General features: G+C 44.7%; 1 protein-coding gene across 1 annotated transcript in view; it reads right to left on the reverse strand.

The window, feature by feature from the left end:
- Positions 1-26,009, reverse strand: part of Ppp1r14c (protein phosphatase 1 regulatory inhibitor subunit 14C) — a 95,287-nt gene that overhangs the window by 11,734 nt on the left and 57,544 nt on the right. Inside the window, exons 2-3 of the mRNA XM_052750976.1 lie at positions 23,386-23,469; positions 21,619-21,651 (exon numbers count right to left, since the gene is read on the reverse strand). Of these exons, the coding sequence (XP_052606936.1) occupies positions 21,619-21,651; positions 23,386-23,469 (117 nt within the window). The remainder of the gene's footprint in view (positions 1-21,618; positions 21,652-23,385; positions 23,470-26,009) is intronic.

Consider the following 26,009-nt stretch of genomic DNA (forward strand, 5'->3'; position numbering starts at 1 on the left):
CTGAGCTATGCGGTAGAAGTGCCTGGAAATCCTGTACTCCAGGGGTGCCTAGGCCAGCTAAGGAGGAAGGTACAGAAATAGGTCCATCAAACAAGGCATGAGGCGCAGTGCTCAGTGTGTCAGTGTGCCCACTGGCAGAGGGACAGCTCATGCCAGCCAGCACCTAGAAAGGAGTTGATCTGTACACGCTCAGCAATAAATGGTGCAATTGCATGGCCAGGAGAGGTGATTCTGATCCAGGAATCGCTCAGTTCAAAGGTTGTGCACTCTTGCATAGCTGTCCCCTCCACCTTGGAACATCCCCTCTTGAAGGGAGCAGAGGACCCTGTGTAAAGTACCAGGTTCCAGATGAAGTCCCCAGATTCTCAAGATCCTGTCCCTGGGTTATAAATGTGGTGACGGTACCCGGAGAGGGAAGGCTTGCCCACCAGCCAGCTGCCTCTGAGCTATGCTGGGCACTCCAGGTTGCAGCTCTCCTGGGCGGTCACTGTTATGGGGGATTTCAATGACACATCTTCCTTTGAGTCTGTAAGCAACCCGATAAAGTCACAGGCTCCCTGTGCTGGGTGTGGGGGACTTTTGTTTGCTGTCCCCTGTGGGGCCTTTACCCGCCACCCTCCCCCCCCAGTTCCCCAGAGTTTTCTTGAGTGGGAGCAGCGGGAAATATTAGATAGAAGGATTTATTGTGGAGAATCTTGCGGAGATAAACAGAAAATAAAGGATAACCTCGAGGGGGCCTGGAACCTTTTCCAATGGGCCCTGACTGTCTCTGCCCCAGGGTTTTTATAGAGACGCCAAGGGGTGGAGCAAAAGACCTCCTCCCCCAGCACAGCCAAGTGCAGACCATCCCAGACACCTGCACTCAGGCCCGTGGTCCTAATCATCCTCTATGTGGACCTGCTGGGTAAAGCCACGAGGAACCTGAGAACCCACAGTCCCCCGTGCCCTATCTGGGATGAATAGACATTTGTTTGTCTCCCCAGGAAAAGTCACACAACAAACACTCAGTGTCCCTCTCCTGTAAGTGGGAGAGATGTTGGTGAAACCACCCTCGAGTTCACTGGAAGGGATCAGCAAGTTCGCACGTGAAATGTGCTTAGGAGAAGCCAGATCATAGTTAAGTGCTATGCAAATGCTCACCCTTGTCATGGTTTGGCTAGGAAGGAAGTGTTCTTCCAAAGGTTCTTATGTCGAAAGCATGTTCCCAGCCAGTGGGACTATTTTGGGAGGTGCTAGAGACTTTAGGAAGTGGAGTCTCACTGGAAGAATTACTCATAGGGTATCTTGTTCTTGGTACCCTCCCTTCCCTGGTAGCCATAACACGCAGGAGTTTCTCTGCAAAACACTCCTACTGCTAGAATGGTTTATCAAGAAGGGCACAAGGCTCAGTGGTTGGGGGTGGAGGCCTCTAAAACTGTGAATAAATAAACCACCATGCCCTGAGGTCTGGGTAATACCACCATCATGATCAAGACTTCTATACCAGACTATGTCCAGTCTGCTCTGGTTTTAATGAGTCCTACTAAATTCATCTTGAATTTTAATGACTATTATTATAACAGTGTTAAGAGAAATGGTCCAGAAGAGGTGAGTGGGCTGTGAGGTTCTCAGAGTGGAATAATGACATAATCCTAAGAGTGGATTAGTTATCCTGTAAGTGGATTACTCATCCTGAGTTATCCCAAGAATGGGCTGTCCTAAAAGAGAGGCTGACCCCGCCCCCTCGCCTCCATCCTTCTCCTGTGCTCTCTTATTCTTCTGAGCTATATCGACACAGCAAAGAGACCCCTGAGTCCTGCTTGAGGCAAGCACATGCTCTTAGATCCCCCACTCTCAAGACATCAGGACTACATTTGCTTTCTTTTTTTTTTGGTTTTTTGAGACAGGGTTTCTCTGTGTAGCTTTGCGCCTTTCCTGGAACTCACTTGGTAGCCCAGGCTGGCCTCGAACTCACAGCGATCCGCCTGGCTCTGCCTCCCGAGTGCTGGGATTAAAGGCGTGCGCCACCACCGCTCGGCTACATTTGCTTTCTTAAGTATTCTGACGAAACAGCATAGTATGGGCCATGCCACAGTCTACACAAACTCCCACAGAGAGCATGTTACACTAAGAAAATGCTGCTCATCTCCCCACAGCCCTGTGTGTAAGGTTTGTGATGAAGGTAAATAAATACATGATGGCACCCAAGAGGGACCCAGAATGCATGCACAAGTACTTTTTCCTAGCAAGCCACCAGTGACCCATGGTTGAGGAAATAAATGTTCCTCCCAGCAGACACAGAAGCTGCCCTTGTGAGCAGACCCATACTAGCCTCTCCTGGCACCTCCAAACAGAGGGCCACGGTTCCTCAGGCTCCTGCGTTTTCCCTCTCCTTCCACAGTCTGAAGGACAGTGGCTAACAAATCAGCCCCTCCAAGCCACTTAGGCTAAGTAACTTTCCCTTTCCAGGGTTTACAAGTGTGTGTGTTTGCGATTTTTCATGAGGAGCTTGAAGTGAATATGGAAACATTCCTTCAGAAGCATATCTCAACAGCCACCACCCCACTACAATCCACACTACACACAGACATAGGCATGTGTCACATGCATGCACTTACACATCACACCCCCACACACCCCCACACACACATACACCCCCCCCCATACACACACACACACACACACACACATAGCTGCACCACCACCACCACCATTTCTCACCTCCAGCTTTCTTTTGAATCTGAGCCGAGGAATGCCACACTATGCCAGACTATCTTCTTTTAAAACAACCAAAAAACTTTTCATCTCCAGTGAACACTTTTCTAAGTGACCTTTGGGCCCACCTGCCTTTCCCGCTCAGTGCTAGTGGCTATCTTTGTATCTAAGAATGCCTCACAAATTTGTCTTTATTTATTTTAGTTTATGGTGTGTGTGCTTTGCTTGGCATTGTACCACGTTCCACTGGCACTCAGCACCTGCCTAGGGTTCAGATTCAGGTCCCAACTCACTGGGAACCTTCCAGGTCAATGTGTGCTGTGTGCTGCAGTCTCTTGTGGGGGGTCACTCCAATGAATGTGGGCCTTGTGAAAGGTGAGTAACATTAAAAACGTTCCTGAGCTCCCAGTGACCAAACTTAATTAACCATCAACACGTAATGAAGCCAAGGGATTTCTGGCAGTGTTTGCCTGTGTTGTATACCACTACTCCACCACAGCCTTGGTTATGACCAGAAAACATTCACATTTTGCACTGTGCATATAGGTGTTCTCACACCAGGCAATGCCAACAAATGTTCCTTGAAGCACCGTGGCTCAGATATATATATCTTGAGATAGGACATTCCCATGTAGCCTTGGTGGGCTTGTTGGCTCAGATTTGAGGCTGCTTTATGTTATGAACTTCACTGGTTTCACTGCACACAGGGTTTTGCTCCTGGAGAACACAATGGTTTAATTATGGAAAACAAAGACTTTTCATGTTTCCCTACTGTCGTTCTTCAGCATGAAAGCATCAAATTAATCGTTGGATTGGACTGTGTTAGACAAAAGGCACATGGATCTCATTCATATGCAAATTCCTTGAATCATTTACAAATGCTAAGTTATATGTGTAATGATTATTTTAAAATAAATTTCTGACTTATTATTAGTAAGTCATATTAATAATGGGTGTGTAAAAATGTCTCAGGTGAAAGGGGTACAAGTAGAAAAAGCTTAAGAATTCTGGTCCACCTGCCAGGCTCACCAGGCATTTCATGTACTGTCTGATTTAATCAGTACCAATGTCTTAGAAAACAGGATGTCAGTTTAGAGCACCATATCTCAACCTGGGGTCTCAACCACTGGGGAGGTCAAAAGACCCTTTCACAGAGATTGCATATCAAATATCCTGCTTATCAGATATTTATATTACCATTGATAACAGTAGCAAAATTACAGTTATGAAGTAGCTAAGAAATAATTTTATGGTTGGGTGTCACCACAACATGAGGAACTGTATTGAAGGGTGGCAGCATTAGGAAGGTTGAGAGCCACAGCTCTAGAGACTTTCCTGAGGTCATGTAGCTACTGAGTAATCAGACCAGGATTCAAATGCCATGCTGATGTAAAGGAGCCTGGAATCACCACCTGGTGGTTGGTTGGGGTATCCCTGTCTCTGTGCCAGGATGCATAGGATGAGAAATTCCTTTTATTAAGCCACAAGTTAGATGATTTCAGTCTACTTACAAGCAAAACTACTTAAAATACACATGCCACAAAGAGCAGTCTTTTCACTTTTCAGGTGTGGCAGAAAAAGGCTGAAAGATGTGCAAAATGTTTCATCCCCAGGAAGACTCTGCATTTTATGCTCGGAATATGAACCTGTCTTCCAGGTTTGCCCATTGCCTCTTCCCAGCAGCAGGCAGCCCAAAGTGGGTCCTACTGGTAGGGAAACTTGGTGTCCTACAGAAAGTCATTACGGAACAGCAGGGTTTAGAAACAGCATTGGATAATACAACAAGATGTCAAATTAGATCAAATTATAGCAAGATGTCAAATTAGATCCCTACCTCACACTATACAGGTAGATGAACTGAAGGGGTTTTTGAATGCTTGGTTAAAGTTAATACATAAAAAGTTAATGCTTAAATGAAATTCAGTAAGACTATCTTTAAAACAGTCAAGGCAGTAAACAATTTTATTTAAAAATATTTTATTTTTATTATTTTTAATTGTGTATGGTGGAGTGTGGGCATGTGAGTACAGGTGTCCGTGGAGGCCAGATCCCCTTAAGCTGGAGTTACAGGCCATTGTGTGCTGCCCTGCATGGATGCTGGGAACTGAACTCAGGTCCTCTGCAAGAGCAGGAAATGTACTTAATCATTGGGCCATCTCTCCAGCCTCATAAACAACTTCTTAAACAAACTAAAAAAATTACTCATCATAAAAGATGTCATCGATGAACTTGACATTAAAACTTAAAATTTCTGTAGATGAAAGGCATTATAAGTTGAAATAAACCCTAATCTGACTTGTCTCCCTGGATTTTCACATATATAAAGAATTCTTTGAAAATTGATAACAAAAATGCCAACACTAAAAAGAAACATGGACAACAAGAACTTCAAAATGGAAATTTCTAAAGAAACACACACAAATGTACACACACGCAATGCTAGTTAAGCATACACTGCCCCCCCCCACACACATACACAAAAGTTCAGTCTTAATAGCTAGCAATCATGAAAGATCTACTGAAACAATGAGATCTCATCAGATTGGCAAAATCTTAAAAGTTTAATAATTTCAAGTATTGAAATAATGAGGGTCGCCGGGCAGTGGTGGCGCATGCCTTTAATCCCAGCACTCTTTTGGGAGGCAGAGGCAGGCGGATCTCTGTGAGTTCGAGGCCAGCCTGGTCTACAGAGCGAGATCCAGGAAAGGCACAAAGCTACACAGAGAAACCCTGTCTCGAAAAACCAAAAAAAAAAAAAAAAAAAAAAAAAAGAAAAAGAAAAAAAAAGAAATAATGAGGGTGAAGGAAATCCTCACACTTGCTGGTATGGACCACGGAGCCAGCTCAGCCACCAAGAGAAAGGCCAGCTCCTCCTATATTCCTTGAAGACATTCTTGTACACTAGCCAATAGGTCAATAGTAATATTATTGCTTTCAATAATTAAAAGCTGAACACAACACAAGCAGTTACCAGGAGAAGAATGGCTTACTATAGTAGTGGCAGACAGAGAAAAGTGACTTTTGAGGCTTCCCTCTGACCTCCCCATGAACACGTGGTACACCCATAGGCACACAGAGTCAATAAATGAGAAAAAGAATGCCATACACGGCCAGCCAGATGTCTTGGCAGATAAAAGCATTTGCTGAGCAAGGGCTGTGACCCAAGTTTGAGCCCCAGAACCTCCACATAGAAAAGCTGGATATAGTGGTATTAATCTGTGGTCCTGGCGCTCTCACAGTGAAATGAGAGGCAAAGACAAGAGAAGCAGCCAGACGCTTGCAGGCTAGTCAGTCGAAAACAGGCAGCATGCCAGAAGCAAGAGAAACCTTGCCTCAACAAGGTGGAGAGAGAGAACCAACTCCTGAAAACTGTCCTCTGACTTCCACACGAGTGTCCTGGCACACATGTGCACCCCCCAATAATAACAAATAGAAATATTTTTTGAAAAGTTATATATATATATATATATATATATATATATAGAGAGAGAGAGAGAGAGAGAATGTTATACAGTAAAAGAAGATAAAGAAAAATGAACAAATTATACAACCCATTGTTTTAATAATTAATATAATTCCTAATACCATTATTAGGCAAGATAAGCAAGGTAAAAATAAAAGAGAACCTGTAATATTATTATAAACTGAAAAAGAACACAAATAATCTATGTGTATACGTGCCACCCCCTGTGTGGTCACAACAGCCTGGTTCCCCTTTGCTGTTTGGTCAAGACAAGATATTAGGAGAAGCCCAGCAAAGATATGCAAAGAATTACTTGCAGGAATGAGTGAATGCATACAGTCATGACATAGAAGTAAACCAAGGAGTATGAGGAGCTGGAGACACGGCTCTGCAGTTGAGAGTGCTTGTGGCTATTGCAGAGGACCCAGGCTTGGCTCCCAGCACCCACATGTCAGTTCACAACTGCCTGTATGTAACTCCATATCCGGGGAACCTGTCACCCTCTTCTGGCCTCCATAGGTACCAGGCATGCATGTGGTACACAGACATACAAGCAAGCAAAACACACACACACACACACCCCGAAAATACATAGATTTTTTTGGGAGGGGGGTGGGCAGCACTAATGTCTTTGATATCCATTAGGGAAAAAGCCATTGACCCAAGAAACTCTGAAGGCTCCCAGGGGTATTTCTTTAAGCCTGGATAAGTAATGAGTCTGGGAGAGTAAGGGAAGAGCAGAACCCAGGGTGTTCTTTCTATAATGAGAGAGAAAAGGGAGGAAGAGTAGAGAAGAAGACAGGATGGTAGAGGAGATGAAGGGAGGGGAGGAAAGGGGAGAGGAGGGTATGACATGATAGGGCAGGGATGGGGAATCACACAGCCATGGAAAGCCTAGTTTTCCCAGGAGCTTGGAAAGTTAACTCCCAAAGCATGAAGTCACCAGCTCTCTAGATGCTGAAAATGAAGTCAAGGCAGGTTCTGAGGGGCCCTGGCAGCAGCCCCGAGAACAGAAGGCTCTTTCTAGCGCCAGTGTTTGTACCATGTCTACGCTGAGACCTTATTCCCCCGGATCCCTTCTGGGCCCTTTGGCTGTCAGCATCCGCCCCCACTGCCCACATACACGCTTGCCCCAGCCTGTGCCAGAGGCAGCAGATGGACACATGCTTTGTAATTATCACCATAGCCAGGTGTCTGGGGGCCTTCCCTGGTCATTCAAAGTAATTAATCTGTTTCACTCATTGGTGACAGCATGCTGCTTCGAAGAAGATGGGTCCCTGGAAAATAGGAAAATAACAAATCTCTGCTCTATAGATAAAGCTACACTTAGGTCATCCTTTCCAGCATTCCAAGCCACTTAGAAATAAGATGAATAGATACTGAACAGTAACTCTTTAATTAGAAGTATTTCCCAATATGAGGACTCTAAAAAGTCACTCCCTGGAGAATGGTGTCACCAGCCACAGTGGCTGTGCCAGGGAGGCAAGCTCTAACAAAGTGTGCCTGGAGGAACGATGGATGTTCAACCTGTTTTTCTAGAAAATGCTACCGACTCCTGAAGCAGACTGAAGGACTGAGAGTAGAGATGGAGAAACAGATGAGAATTCTTAAGGGTGAGATGCACAGGGGGCACCAATCCTGCCCACGTCCATATGGCTGTGTGCCCTCCCCTCTCTGCTCCAAGAATAGTCCCTGCCCTAAAAACTGCATACTGACAGGAGCCACCCGCCCCTGGCCCAGGCTCACTGCCGACTTACTGGAAGTCTAAAGGATTCCTTGGGGCTCTGTTAGTTTGCCATTGTTTGCTTTTGTTCTGTTTGTTTGGTGAGCCAGGGTCTTGCTATGTAGCTCAGGCTAGACTTAAATTCAGCCATCTCCTGCCTTAGTCTCTCAATCTCACTGGGATTCCAGGTGTTCACCACAACTGGCTTCAAGTACAAGTTTGTACTAAGGAGCTTTTCGTCAACTGGGTGGAAACTAGAGTTGTCTGGAAAGAGAGAACCTCAACTGAAAAATGTTTCCATCAGATTGTTCCATAGGTAAGACCTTGGGTCATTCTCTTGACAAATGGTTGACGTGGTCATACTGGTTTTGGTCATGACGTTTATCACAGCAACAGAAAATTAGCTAAAACAGTATCCGAGTTAAGAATCAGGCAAAGTGCGAACAAGGTGGAGGGCAGAAGAACTTCCCAGTTCACCGAAGTTTAGGTAAGTGAGAATAATGGAAGGCTGGGTCACGCCTCTTTGGACAAGTGATGGCAACACCAGGAAACTGTTCAAAGTAACAAAAATCTTGTCACAGAGAACCAGCTAGACATTATCAAAAAATCACTTCAAAAGTTTACTACCTTGACCATGCCAGTTGCCCAGGACACCAGGCAGGAGACAGCGAATCACCATGGAAGAGCTCTGCTTCCAGATGTGCTCAGCCCAGGGGATGCTGGGATAGGCTCCCAACCATCACAGCCCTGCAGCAAGCTCCCTTCCATCTTTATTCATCACTGAAACAATGAGTGTTCACTTCCTCTGGGGCCAGGGGAGGATGACTATTCCATCCCCATGCTGGCAGGCATGCCAGAATTGGTCCTGCTTTTCATTGTCTAAAAAGAGGCTTAAGGAATCTGCTCCAGGTAAGAGCTGTGGCGGCTGCTATCACAGTGGCTTCTGCCAACCTACACTCCCGAAGGCCTTAACCACACTTCTGATGTCCCTCCTTTAACTTGAAGCCACAGACACCACGTTGTCTACTTGATTTCTGGACTATCTGCCTGGAGAGGTTAATTCATTTTGCTGTGAGTGCAGTCCCCTTAATCTCGGAGATTCAACCACTGCTCCTAGATGAATTTTTTTTAACCCCAAGTCTACCTGTGTTTGCATGCAGCAAAAGAGTTCACTGGTACTCCATATTTTCAACCTTAGGATGTGTAACTCTTTCTTCGCTGACTAGTGGGGTTCTTGGAAACTTTGCATTCACAATTCAAGCAACACGAAGTCAATCCGCAGAAATATTCTAGGCCATGGAAAGAGATCGACAGGACAGAAAAAAAATGGAAATTATAATCTCCCACTTTCTAATTACTAAAGAGACTAAAGTAATTTCACCACAGGAATGTTTGCCATGTCTCAGTATTTGCTCAGGTGGTCTGTGAAACAAACAGGCACTTATTTGGGGTCCCAGAACTGCAATTTAGGAAGCACGGATTCCCATGGAAACCAGAATGTGTTCCCTTAGGGAGGGTTAGAGATTCCTTTCAGGGTAAAAATGAAGGGGTATAAGTGGCTTACATGGGCTGCTTATCAAGGACAATGATCGGAGGCTAAGTCTGCTTCTGCAGCTCAGGGTCCAGCACAAATCCTATAGGGCCATACCACTGTTCTTAGAAAGGGTTCAGTTTACACAATCCTCAGGATTTTTCCTCTCCTAAAATGGCTCTCTTCTGAGCCATTGTTCTAGTCAACAACTTCAGACTAATCACCATGGCACAGGAGGTAGTCTAGGTCACAAAATGAAGTCAGTGTTGTAACTTTATGTTGTGGCTCCAAATACCTCTTTTCTTTTTATTGTGACCCTCTTTGCCAAAGATACAGAAATCTCAAATGCCACGTGTTCAGTAGTCTTTGATTCCTATTTCTTTATGTCCATGTAATTTTAAACACAGAGAGAAGTGGGGCTGTGTTTAAGGTAAGAGTGATCATCTTGAATTTACTAATAAGAAGTGGCCACAAAGTCACCACCAATCACTAGAAAATGTCACCCGGGCCCAGTGCTCTTTACAGGCAGTGCTTTAGGGCTGGGGACATGGCTCAGTGGTAGAGTGCTAGCCTCACACTAGCAAGGTCCCCAGTTCCGCTCCCAGCACAAAGAAAATAAAGTCTGTGTTTTATAAAAATAACATGAGCTGGGGGTGGCAAGTATCCCAAAGCAAGATGTGGGTGGCTCTTCCCGTGAAGACATCTGCTCCTTTCTTTGACTACTGTTGTTATCATTGTTAGTGTCATCATCGTCGTCATCCTCATCCTCATCATCACCACCATCATCACCCGTCACTTCTCTGTGCCTTAGTTCACCTGGTGTCTTAGTTCTGGTTTCTATTGTTGTGAAGAGACACCATGACCACAGCAATTCTTATAAAGGAAAACACTTAATTGGGGCTGGCTTATAGGTTCAGAGATTTAATCCATCAGCATCATGGCAGGGAGCATGGTGGCATGCAGGCAGACATGGTACTGGAGAAGCAGCTGCTACATGTTGACAGGCAGGCAACAGGAAACAGACTGTGACAGTGGTGTGGCTTGAGCATCTGAGACCTCAAAGCCCACCCCTACAGTGACACACTTCCTCCAACAAGGTCACTACTATGACAAGGTCACACCTCCTAATAGTGCCACTCCCTTTGGGGGCTATTTTCTTTCAAACCACCACACCTGGGATCTAAGAATATGTGGCAAAGGATAGGTCTGCCTCTGCCCTCGCCTCCTGAAAGGTCACCTTCCTTATATGTCTTCCTCAAGAGACTTTTTATTTACTTTAGGCCAAAATGGTCTAATAAGGTGATTTCAAGTTGGGGTTTTGGGTCACAGAGTTTTGCTTCTCTGCACATGTTGTTATACATCACTGATGAGAAAATGCACTGTCTCTGTTCCACTGGGAGGAGAGAACTAGAAGAGAAGCAGTATGTCCAGAATGCTCCAGATTTGACTCCCTGCATCTCTTCCCTTCTGTGAGTTTAATCTGTTGTCTTGACCAGATGAATCAGAACAATTGAATATAACAGATTTCAGTGATTCTGTGGGCTCCTCTAGTGAATCAATCCACAAACCCAAAGCTGGCCCCAGCATGGTGCGTCCACATAACCCTAGCACTCTGCAGGTGGAAGCAGGAGAATCAGAAGCTCAAGGTCATCCTCAGCTATGTAGTAACTTGGAGGCTAGCCTGGGCTATATAAAAATCTCAGAACAAAACATCACAAAAGGCTTGGAATGAAGATGTGCAGTTAACAGTCAGGGGACTCAGGGACCGAGATCCTTTAGGCTACCTAATAAAGCCTTGTGTGTATCTCACTACTAAGCCAATCCTTTAGAATTCACTGTCCTGTTACTCTACAGTGCTCTGGACTGCCACATTAACGGCTATAGAACTGAATGTAGTTCCTTATGATGACAGCTTTTCTTTGAACGTGTCCAGTTCTGTCTCTATTCAAAATCATCTTTCTGAGAGTGGCAGCTTTTCTTTTATTTTTTTAAATTCTTTTTTAAATTTTTATTTATTTATTTGTCTGTTTATTTATTTATTTTAGGTATGGATGCTCTTTCTGCATGTATGCCTGAATGCCAGAAGAGGGTATCAGATCCCATTATAGATGGTTATGAGCCACCATGTGGTTGCTGGGCATTGAACTCAGGACCTTTGGAAGAGCAGTCCATGCTCTTAACCTCTGAGCCATCTCTCCAGCTCACGTGGCAGCTTTTCTTCTTTTCTTTTTTTTTTCTCTTTTTCTTTTTGATAAACCCATGCTTATGGTCACTTTTGTCTTTCAGCAGCATCATTTTATTAACTGGCAATATACAAGAAGTTATCTGGGCATCTTTTTGAGGGGTGTGGAGTGATACCCTTTAAATGGCAAGTTTCCAATGCATTAGCCTCTTATTTAATAAAGCTCTGTCCCTCTTGCACCCCAAGACTGATGTCTCTTTAGAAGAAGTCTCATAGGGAGCCAGATGGGGAGGGCCTAACAGGGGCAGAACACAGGGTTTCCTGCCTGAGAACTCGGAGCGGTTAAGCTGAGCAGTGAGTGTGGCTGCCCCTCCCCTACCCCCACCTCCCCGTGTTGGAGCAGTTCCTCTAAGCCACACCCTGGCAACCACTTTGGTTTAGAAAAGCTCTGATGGGCTGGCAGAAGGGCAGTGAAGAGCCTTCTTTCCTATTTTGGTACTCTTTTGAGCATTTAAATTCCCACCGAAGTTGCCCTCTAAAGAGATCTCTTTTCAATAGTGGTGAGTATTCACTGTCGCGTCCCTCTCTTTAAACTAGTTACAGTCTGTAAACATTTGTTGAGCAAGTGAATAGCGAGGTTGTGGTAAAGCAATGGCTGCGCCTCCTCTAGACACCCACACAGCTTTTCTGTGCTGTCAATACTCTGTTCAATCCTCTCCACCCTAGCCTGCTCAAGGAAGACTGCACAGGTCAGTCCACGTCAGCATAAACTAGATAACAACTTACAAGACAGATTAATAGGATGCTGCACAGACAGCGATCTGAAACACACAGGATGAGCTAACCATGGCCACCACCCAAGCCCCTCAGAAAAGTGGCATGCACCAGGCTTGAACAAGGAGAGTCTGCCTTCTTAACTGCCAGCAAGAAGAGAACAACAGGGCGGGCTGTCTTTCAGCAAATACCAGTCAGTTTCTGTTTATAAACCACAGCACGTTTACCACGGCCCAGCCCTGACATTTCACTGACCCCACAGATGACTAGAACCTGGAAATGCTTCTCACCACCTCTGCCTTTCAGGCTGAATCATCCCGGGGACCTCTGGCTGCACGGCAGCTGACAGACCTTGATTGTTCAAAGGCAAGCTTGTAGTACAGCCACTGGGAGAGCCAACGGCACCAAGGCACTGAAAGGAAAACCTGGTGTTTATACCATGAGCAGCGGCATCTTTGCTAGAAGTGAACACTTCTCAGAACGGCCCACCCTTGGCCTTGCTGAGCCCTGCAGTCCAGGGGGCGGACCCCTCCTGCATGTACAAACACATCTTCTGTGCATTACCCCAATATAATGGAGGCACACTTATGTGATCCTAGGATTTGAAACTCACACAAAGAGTGAGAATTAAGGAAAGAGGCTCGACTTGGCTTGATAGTAACTGCCCAAACCTTCCCTTGGTCCCAGCAACTCTAGCAGGTTGGCATACTGACTCCTCAACCCCGAGGAACCCGAAACAGAATCACCCCTGTCCTACTGTGTAACGCTGTGTAACAATGTCCTCTTTCCTTGCTTACTTAAACCAGACCTGTTTTTATATCAACTACATCCCAAATGACATTTACTCATGGGGAAAAACTCAAAACAACACTCTTTGTTTTTTAACTCTCTCTGTCCTTCTCCTTCTCCCTCTCCCTCCCTCCTTCTACCCCCCCCCCCCCCGTGCATTTCTATGTGTGAATATGGCCACAGCTGTACCATGACACACGTGTAAAGATCACAAAGCAACCTTGTGCCAGCCTTCACCTTCTCCCTTTAAAACACGGATCTTACCATCCACTCACTATACAGTGAGCTGGCCCCAATTGCATTATGAGTTGGGGTGTGCTAAGTCAGGAAAGGTATGTATGTCAAGAGGCCATAGTTTGGATAGAAATCAAAGTGAAGAAATGAAAGTCCTTTCAGCAGTCTGTGGCATACGGAGGAGGAAACCACAGCGGAAAAGATATGACAGAGGGTGACATGCCCAAAACAATATACTTCTGAGAAATTAGTAGATTTGAAAATCATTTTTTTGACATTACCAACTGAAGAATGTAATGAGCGAACTGGGACATTTTGCATGCTTGCATGTAAGTGGGATGTTACTTTATATAGATTCAAATTCAGCAAGCAGGTTATAGACCTCTAAGCTTTACCTTATGGGTTTTCGTACACACTCTAACCTGTCCACAGACAAGCTTGGGACCTTTGGCAGCCTTTCTATGTATCAGATTCCTTAATTGGTAACAGTGGAGTCCATCTCCTAGCTATGTTGTCAAGATGAAATATGCCTTCCTGTTTCCAGTCCGATATTGAGAGGCATCCATACAGCCACTCCTTCCTATGAAGAAGTGAAAAGTCAACAGTCCAGTGGAAGATCAGCAACCCCTTTTTAGGTCTGTAAGAGAGGCGAGGCCATAGGAAAACCAATAGCATGAACGGAGAGACTAGTGGGCAAATATACAGAATTACAACTCCAAGTTGAAAACCACAGGCAGCAGTCTCTGTGGGGACCAACACCCAGGGAGGAGACCCAACCACAAATGACAAGTTATTGGAGATATAAAAAAAAAACCCAAGAGGGACTTGGGTCTGGGTGTGGCATCATTTTGTGAATTCTGCCAAGCCCTCACATTGAACATCAGAGGAAAATCCTTTGTGTTTCTAGAATCAAAGGAAGTTGGGGGAAGGAAAAAACCCCAACTCTAGCTGACTCTATATATTTTGGGGTGAGGGGTTGGAAGGCTAGAGCAAGGTGCAGTAGGGGGATAATGTGGAGACTGAGAGGACCTGATGTACTCTACAATCTAGGGACAAGAGCTCACGGAAAGTCTGAGACTATGTCCATAGGCTGTAGAAGGTTTTCCCTCCCCAGCCAGACCTATATTCCCAATGACCACTTATAGCAGTCTCTTGTACCCAACTCACCAAGAAAAAAAAAATACAAGACAACAAAAAGGTCCAAGGCCACAATTTAAAGAAACAGCAACCATCATAATCAGATTCCGATACGACAGGAAACTTCGCAGGCTAAGAATCTAAAGCAATTATGGTCCTGTACCAAAGGCTCTGGGAAATAGGCAGACAGCACACAAAGAAAGCAATAAATACAGGGAGGAAGTCCCAGTGATGAAAAACACGCTCACAGAAATGTAGGCCACCTTTGGTGGCTCAAGAGTAGATTGGACATAGCTAAGGAAAGAATCCCTAAGCTTGAGGTTCTATCAATAAAAACAGACAACAGGCCTGATGGTTGGTGCCAGTTGTCAACTTTGTAGGATCATCAAGGAGACAAGCCCATGGGCACACCTGTGAGGGATTATCTAGGTTAGGTTAGCCTCTGGACATGCTTGTGGGAGATTATCTTGAATGGATTAAGTGTGGTGTGAAGGCTTTCCCACTGTGGGTGGTTCTATTCCCTGGGTAGTGTCCTAGAACATTTGACAAGGAGATCTGAGCACTGGCATTCACCTTGCTCTCTGCTTTTGATATGGGTGTGACATAACCAGCCTCTTCCAGCTCCTGCTGTTTCGATGTCCCCTCCATAATGGACTGCATCTTGAATTGTGAACCAGGATAAACCCTTGTGGTCTGAATTTGTTTTTGCCAGGGTATTTTATCACAGCAATAGGGTTTGAAGAAGCTAAGACAGGGAGGGATTCCAAGTCTATTGGTGAGAAGATGCACTGTTGTCAAAATGTCCTTTCTTCCCAACTTGACCTACAGATCGAATGCAATCCCACTCAAAACTCCCCGTAAGTTCTTTTGTGGGTATTGCTAGCTGATTCTAAAGTGCAGGGGTACATGACTGACAACAGTTATCACGACATCAATAGAAGAATGCCACTAGACAACTGATGCTATCTACCTTCAAGGCTTACTATAAGACACAAGTAATTGAGACTGTGTGGTATTGTGAAAAGAAGAAAAACCCATCTATGACACAGAATAGATAGCCCAGAAATAGACCCATAGAAATATTGTCAACTAATCTTTGATAACAGATCCAAAGCAATCGAGTGAAACAAGAATAAACTTTTCAACAAAGGGGGCCTGAGACAACTGGACATGCATATCCAAGATAAAAGGAAATAATGTAGACACAACCTTTCTCTTCAAAAATTGACTCAGATAAACCAAGTGTAGGCCTAAATGCAAAACAAGAACACTCCTCTAAAATATCTCAGGAGAACACAACAATGGTTATCCATGGTGATGAGTGTTAGCATCAACAAAGGCAAAATCCATGTGAGAGAGGATTGATAAGCTGGACTTCCTTAAAATAAACCATTCTGGTCTGTAAAAGACATTGTAAGGAGAATGGAAAGAGAAGCCACAGAGTGGGAGAAAAGACCTTCAAACAACATACCAGTTAATAAAAGCCTGGAGGCCAAACTAATCAATCCACTTCCTACTCTTCCCCCTTTGTGTATGACACACAGCTATTCTGCCAGCAATCTATATCGCCAGTCATGAAGAATTTTTAAAAATTCAATGCCAGGAGCTGGAGAGACAGCTCCGTGGTTCAGAGCACTTGCTACTCTTACAGGAGACCTAGGTCTGGTTTCCACCACCGCACACGGTGGCTCACAGCTCCCTGGAACTCCATTTCCAGGGACTCTAATGTCTCATTTAAAACTCTGTAGGCACAGCATGCATGTGATAGACTTAAATACACACAGACAAAATACTCTTGCACATAAAACAAAAGCAAAGTAAATCCATCTTTAAATTCAACAACAGCAAAACAACAACAACAAATAACCCAGTTTAAGTAAAATGAGCCAGAGACCTCGCTAGGTAAATCTCTCCCTCAAGGAAATACATAGGCAACAAATGAATATACAAATAGGTGCTCTGGATTACTTGTCATGGGGAAATTTAGATAAAAACAATGAAACATCACTACACACACCTCTCAGAATGGCTGAAAATCCAGAGCACCAACAACACCAAATGTTGGGGAGGATTTGGTGCAGGAGGAGCCTTCATTCCCGATGAGAATGGAAAACGATCTGGCTACCTTGAAAGGTAGTTTCCCACAAACTCAAATATAGTTTTAAGATACAATACAGCAATCATGTTCCTTGGAATTTACCCCAAAGTCATGGAAACTCATCATGACAAAATCTGCACAAGAAATTCAGAGCAGCATTGCTAACACTTGAAGGCAAAGAAGAAATCCTTCAATAGGTGAGCAGAATGTTGAGACCTGGGGTTATCATCTAAAACTAAAAGTGAGAGAACTCTCAAGCCATGGAAAGACATGGAGGAGACTGAAATGGACAGGTAAGAAGAAGCCAGTCTGTGGGGGGAGACATTGTAAGACTCCATCTGGATGACAAGTTGCGGAAACTATGGAGATAGTAAAGAAAGCAGTGTTGGGTTCCAGGAAGGAGGAAGGGATGAGGAGGCAGAACGCAGGGTAGTGGAGCTATTCTGTAAGACACTGTGATGATGAACACAGGCCAAAAACTCCTCAAAACTCATAGTAGGGAGAACAAGTGTGAACCGTAGTGTAGACTATGGATTTGGGTGATTACCACGTGTCAATGCAGATTCATCAGGACCTACAAATGTGCTACTCTGGTGATGATGTTGATAATGGAGAAGGTTTGGGGTGTAGGTAAGAAATCTTTATATCCTTTGGTCTATTACACTGTGAATCTAAACTGCTCTGAAAAATCTAAGTCTTGGGTTGGGGATTTAGCTCAGTGGTAGTGCGCTTGCCTAGCAAGTGCAAGGCCCTGGGTTCGGTCCTCACCTCCAAAAAAAAAAAAATGTAAGTCTAGGTAAAACACTAAGCCATGAATGATTTAATAAATGTTTAAATTATTCATAAAGAAATAGTCAACACATGAGATGTGATTAGATTGATGCCCAGCTTATTAATCAATTAGCTATTCTTGTTGTTACTGCTATTAAAAGTATCACTGCAAATAAGCCTTACTGAAATGCAGGGGGACAGTTACGCTACTTCCATTTACAGGAGCCTCTGTGATATGAGGAAATGGAGGCTCAGAGAGGTTGAGAACATGATGTAAGCTTACACAGCACTGGCTGGTTCTACCCTGAAGACAAAACTCAAAACCCATTCTTCTCCCCACCCATCCTCTCTCTGCAGAAAGAGGCTGTACACAAATCTATCTCCATCAGCAAAGACGCCTTGTTTACAATTCAGACTTCCAAATGACATGATTGGATATCAAGTAACTTTGATCAAATCCAGCACCTCCAGAGATGGCTGCTTTAAAAGAGGAGGGGGTGCTTGAATTATTCAGCATCTAGTCCAGATTGGATAACACCCTTTTAAGGTATGAATCTCTTGCTAAGGCAAGGCACCTTTTTTTTTTTTTTTTTGGTTTTTTTGAGACAGGCTTTCTCTGTGTAGCTTTGTACCTTTCTTGGAACTTGCTTTGTAGACCAGGCTGGCCTTGAACTCACAGAGATCTGCCTGCCTCTGCCTCCCAAGTGCTGGGATTAAAGGCGTGTGCCACCACCGCCCAGCAAGGCAAGGCATTTATTAGGACTGGCAGGATGAGACGACAGAGCTCAAGGCCCAGTGTGAGACCTCAGGGTTAAGTACTGGCTCCCTGGCTGACTGCTCTGGCACTGTAGACAAATTCCCCAAACCCTCCGTACTCTAACTGATGGCTGTGCAGATTAAACATGACAGTGTAGGTTGATACACTGTGAGCTACTTAACTCTGAAAAAACAGAAGCCAGTAGCTTCTCTCATAGTCCAGGTGTCGCAAACTGCGGCATATGAGCACACACTAAAAGGCAAAGCCCTCCACCTTTCTCAGAGGATCCTTTAGGATAAATGAACAGAATCCCTCACTTGGCACCATGTCTATTTCTCGAAACCGTGAGCTAAAAAAAAGAATCCAGGGATGTTTGCTTGCGAACTCCAGCTCATTTCCCTCCTTTCGGAGTAGTCAAAGGCTGTATTTTTTTCATCTCCTAAGCCTCCACATCAAGAGCAGGGGTTGAGGCAAAGGAGATAACTCAGTTGGCAAAGTGCTTGCTGTGGAGGAGCACGAGGAGCCAAGTTCAACCTCCAGCCAGGTGTGGTAGTTAGCGCTCTAATCCCAGCCCTGAGAGGTAGAGAGTGGAGGATTGCTAGGGCTCGCTGGCCAGCCGGCCTCGCCTACGTGGAAAGCTCCAGGCCAGTGAGAGATTGTCCCTCAAAGAACCAAGGAACCACAAAACCAGACCGAGGTGGGCAGCACCTGGGGAATGACAGGCAAGGTTGATCTCTAGCCTCCATGCATCCACATGTGCTTACATCCACATGTACAACTATGTGAGGAGGTAAACACAAATGCACACACCAAAAGGCAGAGGGATGAATTAGATGAGTTCTGTTGCAGGAACAGGACCCTCCATGTTCATTTATCTGCATAGCTGTGAACCACTGGAGGATTTTCATCTCCAGACACAGCAAAAAGCAGGGGACACAAAGAGGGTTGTTTGGGGGTGTTGTTGATGGGGCTGATCAAAATAAAATCTGCCAGTCCATGCCTTCTCATTTAAATAGCTATCCAGCTAAGAGGAGAACAGAACAAAAAGGGAGTGAGTGTCTGAGAAGGGACATCCTGCACCTACCAATCCTGTTCTTCTCAGCAGCAACCAGTGCCTCTCCACACTGCAGGTGACCCCTCTGCATGACGCTTTTTACCTCAGCACTGGGACTAGAACTCACGGCCCTGCACATGCCACACTGAGTTACGTGTCCAGTCCTCATTTCTTTTCTCAACTACATCCCTAGCAGCCTTGTCTGTCCTGTCACAACAGCTTTAAACTCTACTCCAAATATCAAATTGTTGTAATTCATTTTCATTCCCCAACACTCTGTAGAGAAGCTCTATTCCCCAAACAGCTAAGGAGGGAGGTTCTCCTGCTTCCTTCTGCTTCCAGAAAACCTGAAGTCAAGATGGCAACCTTTCAGCAGGGAGTATTAGACCAACCAATTTGATAAAACCTGAATCTCCCTGGGGGCAGAAAAGACACTGAAGTAATCATGTACCACTTAAAGTGGGGGATCCGTTCTTAGGAAAGTGTGAGATTTGTGTTGTATAAACACTGTATTTATGGCAACAATAGTGATGGCTTCCTATAATGTAATTTTAAGGGACCAACATTATTATGCCACTCACGATTATATTGACCTTCTCTCATTCCACATAAAACAGCATGAAAAGTCTGACTGGCAGCCTGCTCACCCCATAGTAAGACCCATTAATAAACAGAATTAAAACTAAGACACCTGATTAAAATCCTCACAGGAAAAGCGGGGAAGGGTGAGAATGAAGCAGTGGGCATTTGGAAAACATCACCTGACAGACAAACACATGGGGTGTCCACACAGCAGGGGCCAGACTAAGTCAAAGGCCAGGGAGTTATCAACTCCAGGAAAGACAAAGACAAAGACACATACACAGATATACTCACACACACACACAGAGACACAGACACACACACATGACAGACACACACTGAGACACACACACAGAGACACACATGCACAGACACACACACAGGGACACACACAGGGACACACACACATACACACACACATGTACACACAGGCACGAACACACGCACAAAAGGAGCTATGGTCCTGGCGTACCGTTGGGTTAGTAGTGAAAACACTTGTTTAAGTCATTAAAGTATAGACTTCAACTATTGATCTAATAAAATACTGCTGTATAACTTTATTGAGGGGATGAATGGAAGGGAATTATGTCAATAGTAAGAGAACTATCATTTTCTCCCTCAAGTCAATAAATGAAGAATAAAAGCAAGGAATACATATTTAGGAATATAATAGTAATGAAAGGAAATAGACAAATGTGTTGTATATGAATGTAGAATATAGGCTTCTAGAGAGACTCAGGAGTTGGGGGTGGAGAGTCAACCTTTGCTTTCTCAGTGTTACAATATTTGGAGGTTTTCAAAATAGGAATGTGTGTTATATTCACCAAAAGTACACTTTTAATACACAAAATCAAACTTTTAAATTTCCAGAGGATGTGATCAAATCTGGAGGCTTTAAATACTTAGCTCAAACTGATCTCTATCCTTAAACTAAATGATCACAAAACACCTCAGACTCAAATGTACACACCCCTAAAAGCATATTTTCTCCATCACTTACTACTTCAAAAATCAAAAGGGTTACAAACATCGCTTTGACGTAAAATGACCCCCAAACACCTGATGGGTCTTCTAATTTCTCTGATCTACCATAAGAACAAATTGAAAGTATTTGATGGGGGGAGGCTAATAGTTTCATAACTGATCAAATCCTTAATATCTATCCTATTTTTGCTTTTAATCATTTAGATTCTATGTCAAATACTTTGGTCTAATCAGCAATATTCATTGTTTCTTATGCCAATGTATATCACTTGAGAAATAACCAGACAAAGCATAACATTTTTTTCTCCTAATAAAGGAACTTTATGTGTGTGATTTTGCCTGCATGTATGTATGTACACCATGTGTATGCCTAGTACCCACAGGTGTTAGAACAGGGCATTGGATCCCTTAGAACTGGAGTTGCAGATGGCTGTGAGCTGCCGTGTAGCTGCAGGGAACTGAACCCAGGTCATCTGGAAAAGCAGCCAATGCTCTTAACTGCTAAGCCATCTCTCCAGCCCTGGTTTTAAGCATTTTTTAAAAAATGCTTACCCATTAAAGTCATAAGCTATATTCCCCTCTATAATGACTCTGCACCTCCTCACAATTTTCTGTGAAGGGAAGATTTTCTCTAATACCTAAGCACACCCTGTTCCATTAATATCTTCCTGAACTGAATAGGTTTAGGCTTAGAAATAATGAAGCTAGCACTGTGAGAACACAGGCACTCATGGGTGGGAACTGGTAATTTGTATTCACTTGTTGTAGCTTAGCTTTCAAAACAGACAAATTGATTTGACAAAAACCAATTCTAACACAGCACTTAGGTAGAATAAATTGCTTACCTCTGTTGGTTTATAGCAGTCTACGAGAGCTTCCTGGAATTAAATACACAGAGAGTCAGTTTTTATTTTTAAATCTATCATCTTCAAAGTGAAATCAAAAGTCATTTCTTAATTTATCTTAAATTGTGTGCATGGGTATGTCTATGGAGTATGTACACATGAGTGCAGTATCCATGAAGACCACAGGGGATGTTGGACATCCCATGGAGCTGGAGTTACAGGTAGTTGTGAGCCATCTGATGTGGGAGCTGGGAACTGAATTCTAGTCCTCTGGGAGAGCAGCAAGCGCTGTTAATGGCTGAGCCTTCTCTCCAGCCTCCTCATCTCATCTTTATTATTTTACAGCGCTCTGTCAAGACTTCCTATTGACTATTCACAGTCACATTTTATTTCAGTACCACTTGGTCAGCTAAGATATAAAAATGTCATTCATATACAGCTATGTTTTGTCCTTGGTATGGGTACATATGTACATATATACTGCATAGAGTTTTTGATTTACAAAAGACTTATTTGGGGGGGGATACCACATTTTTGAAAATCAAATATAACCCTCGCTAGATTATAAATGTCTCACTGAGCAGAGCTTGCTTTAAAGGATGTTTTTTTTTTAAACTTCTTTCTGCACACACACACACACACACACACACACACACACACACCCTTCCCTTGGACTCCCTACCTGGTTAATATTAAAGTGGACATACTTAAAGCTGAGACCCTGCCTATGCAAGATGGTGGCAACCACTGTGGACATGGGGAGAGGGCTCTGGCCATGACTCAGCCATTGATGGTCTTAGGTTCTTCTCTCCTCACTCATCTGGGAAGCAAGCAGGAAGAGGGACCAGAGGACAACTAAAACAAGCCCCTTTCATGTTCTCAGCCTATTTTGTATGTCATTCTATTTTTTATAGAACTGATGTCTACTTTATCTTTTTAAAAAACTATTGTCTCCAAATGAAATCTACACACAAGGTATAATCATTGGAACAGAGGCTACCTGCCACTCCCAGGGCACTAGTAATTATGATTACATTAATCACATCAATGAAGTAAAATGTGCACTTTGACTGGCTCCACTCATCACATACCACTGGGGACAGCCAACAGCCACTAACAGTAATTACCAATGGACGTTAAGAACAATGGCAGGTCACAGGTTAATTAGTTTTAGAAACTGCCCAGCGCAGATTGAGAAGTGGTAGACCTGACCTCCCATGGGAAGAGCTGTGGTTTATTTCTTTCTGCTAAGGAACATGAGGCACTTCCATCCCCACTGTTCCGGCGGAACACCATCAGGTGAGCACCTAATAAAAAGATACTTTACTAAACAGAATTACATTCCAAGCCATCTAATTCTAAAAATGGTTTTCATGAATGATTTAATCCACAGATGCAAGAGCAGAGCCCAGGGCTTGGATCTGGCGAAGTCTCTTTCCTCCTCACCTGCCTGCTAGGCACTTCTGCCTTCCCTGGAGATTGGCTTTCCAAGGTAGAGCCAACTCTCTCTCCCAAGAGAATACGCCTCGGGAGTACTGCCCCAGAAGGCCCCTGGAAAACTGTCTGTTGTCAACAGCTGTTTTGTTATCAGACGTGCAGTAGATGGTGAAGAGCCAGCACCAATGCTCTTTGTTGTGCAAAATGCCATTGTTCAAATGCAGGGGACTGTGTCCCCACCAGACGGCATCAGTTATACCCAGGTTTTGGAAACCCAAGTCGACCCAAACATCCATGATCAGAAAATTCTAGATACTGAAAGCTCTTCACCTGTAATTTCGAAGCTCGCTCTTCCTCACTGTCAGCATCAAGAAGATCATCGATGTCGATTTCAACGTCTGGCATTTCTTCTTCCTGGTGGGAGCAAACGGGAGGGTTTTAGTTCAGGGAGAAACTCTGTAGTACACACCAAGGATTCCATCATCCAACCAGAAGGGGTGATGGGGAGAAGGGGAAAACAGGAGTAGAGGAACGGCTGGGGTGGAGAAGGAGAGTGAAGAAAAGGGGGCGGAAACCAAGGGTTGGAAAGGAAGAAAAAGGAGGAGGAGGAGGAGGAGGAGGAGGAGGAGGAGGAGGAGGAGGAGGAGGAACAAAGGAGCACTTGGCGTCACATTCTGCTCCTAGCAGTAAATCACACCTATGAGTGGAACATAGACTGGCAGAGCACAGAGAAGGTGAGAATTACAGTTTCTGATCTAACACACACTCTTCTCTCAGGGACCACACCAGTCTTTATTGTGGGCCCCAGCTCCCCTCCCAGCTCCCCAGCTCCCCTCCCAGCTCCCGGTCTGCAGAAAACCCGAGACCACCACAGGCTTTTGTTCAGAAGCTTCACCCAGTCAGGCACTGATTCACCAAGGATGTAAAATCCCAGGACCAAAAGGGTTCTGAGAAAGGTGCTCTTCCCACAAGAGAACACCTCATCCCCTCTGGACAAGTTCAGGCCGAAGAAACGTGGAGCCCTGGACATTGTTGGTAGCCTCTTGCTGCCATGAGAGGGTCCAAGTTTAGGACAAGGTTGACACAGGAGTGGGGAGAGCTGGGAAGACCAAGACAGTCACAGCAGGATAGTCTCTTCTAAAATAACAATAATAGTAATAGTAATAATAATAATAATAATAACTGGACAAGAAGGGTGGGGTAAGGGATGGGCCTGGGAGGAGAGGGGAGTGAAGATGATTAAGATATGTTGTAGGAAATTCTCTAAGAAATAATAAAAATATTTTTAAAGCAGTTTCTAGGTAAAAAACCACTAAGCCACCAGGTCAAAGCATGTCTGAGCAGATGCCCTATATTGTTTGAGCCGATTTGGGCTGAGCAATCACAGACATCCAGTCCAGAGAAGGGGGCGGGAAGGGTGAGAGCCTTCACTGGTTTGGAAGTGGAGTATCCAGCAATCGGTGACCTCTGTCCCCTGCCCCCTGTTCTGTCACTTGAGCCTTCCCTTTGCTTTAAGAGTAACACATTCCAACGTAAAAATAAAGCAGACTGCGACCCGCACCTATGTGCCTCATCTTGCCCTGCACAAGCGCAATCGCCAGCTGCCTGACTCTGTTCAGTCAGCTGCTGCAGTGAGAGCTGAAGGGAGTCAGTGGTGGCTGGAGAGAAAGCTACACATGCGCACAGCTGGGATCACCTGGCCTTAGCTGCTCCGTGCAAATAAACTACCTGGTCTTGACTTCCAGGCCAGGATCACATTCTGAACCTTGCCAACAATCTGATTTTGTATACATCTGAAATCATGGCAAAAAGGAACACTGGCAGGGGGAGATGTGGAGCGACCAGGGGTCCCTAAACAGATGAGCAGATGTGTAGACTTTTGACAGATTCTCCTACATGGAAAAGACCAATGAGGAAGCAAACACCAACAGTGAAACCCCACTGGCTTGCAGAACATCTGGAGGAATACAGCGGTGTGTGTGTGTGTGTGTGTGTGTGTGTGTGTGTGTGTGTGTGTGTGTGTGTGCAGGGTGCTATGGGAGGCCATGGGCTGGTGATTCATCCATAGGTGGCGCCAGGCAGGGCATTTACCCCTTAGGCATCCTCAGGCCAATGGATGAATGAGTCCTTATGATGAGCCCAGTATGCATGTTTCCAAAAGTGAAGCTGGAGAATTCAGCTCTGCCCACTGCTCACCCACACCTCATCACAGCTTCCATTGGTACCTTGTAAGGCAAGAACACCTTTGCAGGTCTCAGCTGACCCCATTCAAGGAAAGCTATGCAAAATAGACCCCCAAGTTTCCATCTAGGCCACAGGTGACACTGCCTCCCTTGTACCTTGTCCCCGCTCCTCCCTAGAACAGATCTCCGGGTTCAGTATTTATCCCCTGCAGACATCGAACATTTATGTCATGGCTTTGTGAAATCAAGCAGAGGTACCTGGTATAGACCCTGCTGAAAAAACAGGGAGCCGTGGGCAGCTTGGAGTCTTCTGTTGTAGGAGACAAAGGCACAATCAATAATGACTACCCCCTCAGAACAGCACAGCAGCAGGGTGTTCCCTCCCCCCAAAAAATCACAGGAACAGCTTTGATGCTGAGCCAAGCTTTATCAAACCAGCTTAGACTATATGATGCTGTTTGCTCCAGGCAAGGCCACCTCAGCCAGATGTCCTCTCATTAAGAGTGCACAGGGCCGGGCGGTGGTGGCGCACGCCTTTAATCCCAGCACTCGGGAGGCAGAGCCAGGCGGATCTCTGTGAGTTCGAGGCCAGCCTGGTCTACAGAGTGAGATCCAGGAAAGGCGCAAAGCTACACAGAGAAACCCTGTCTCGAAAAACCAAAAAAAAAAAAAATAAAATAAAAAAAAAAATAAAAAAAAATAAAAGAGTGCACAGGGCTGTGGCTTTCTGTTAGCTACTGTGCTTGACCGTTTCCCCAGACCTAAAGAGCT

The sequence above is a fragment of the Peromyscus californicus genome, unplaced genomic scaffold, assembly GCF_007827085.1.
Source record: "Peromyscus californicus insignis strain IS unplaced genomic scaffold, ASM782708v3 Scaffold_22__1_contigs__length_63687245, whole genome shotgun sequence".
In the NCBI taxonomy this organism is placed as follows: Eukaryota; Metazoa; Chordata; class Mammalia; order Rodentia; family Cricetidae; genus Peromyscus; species Peromyscus californicus.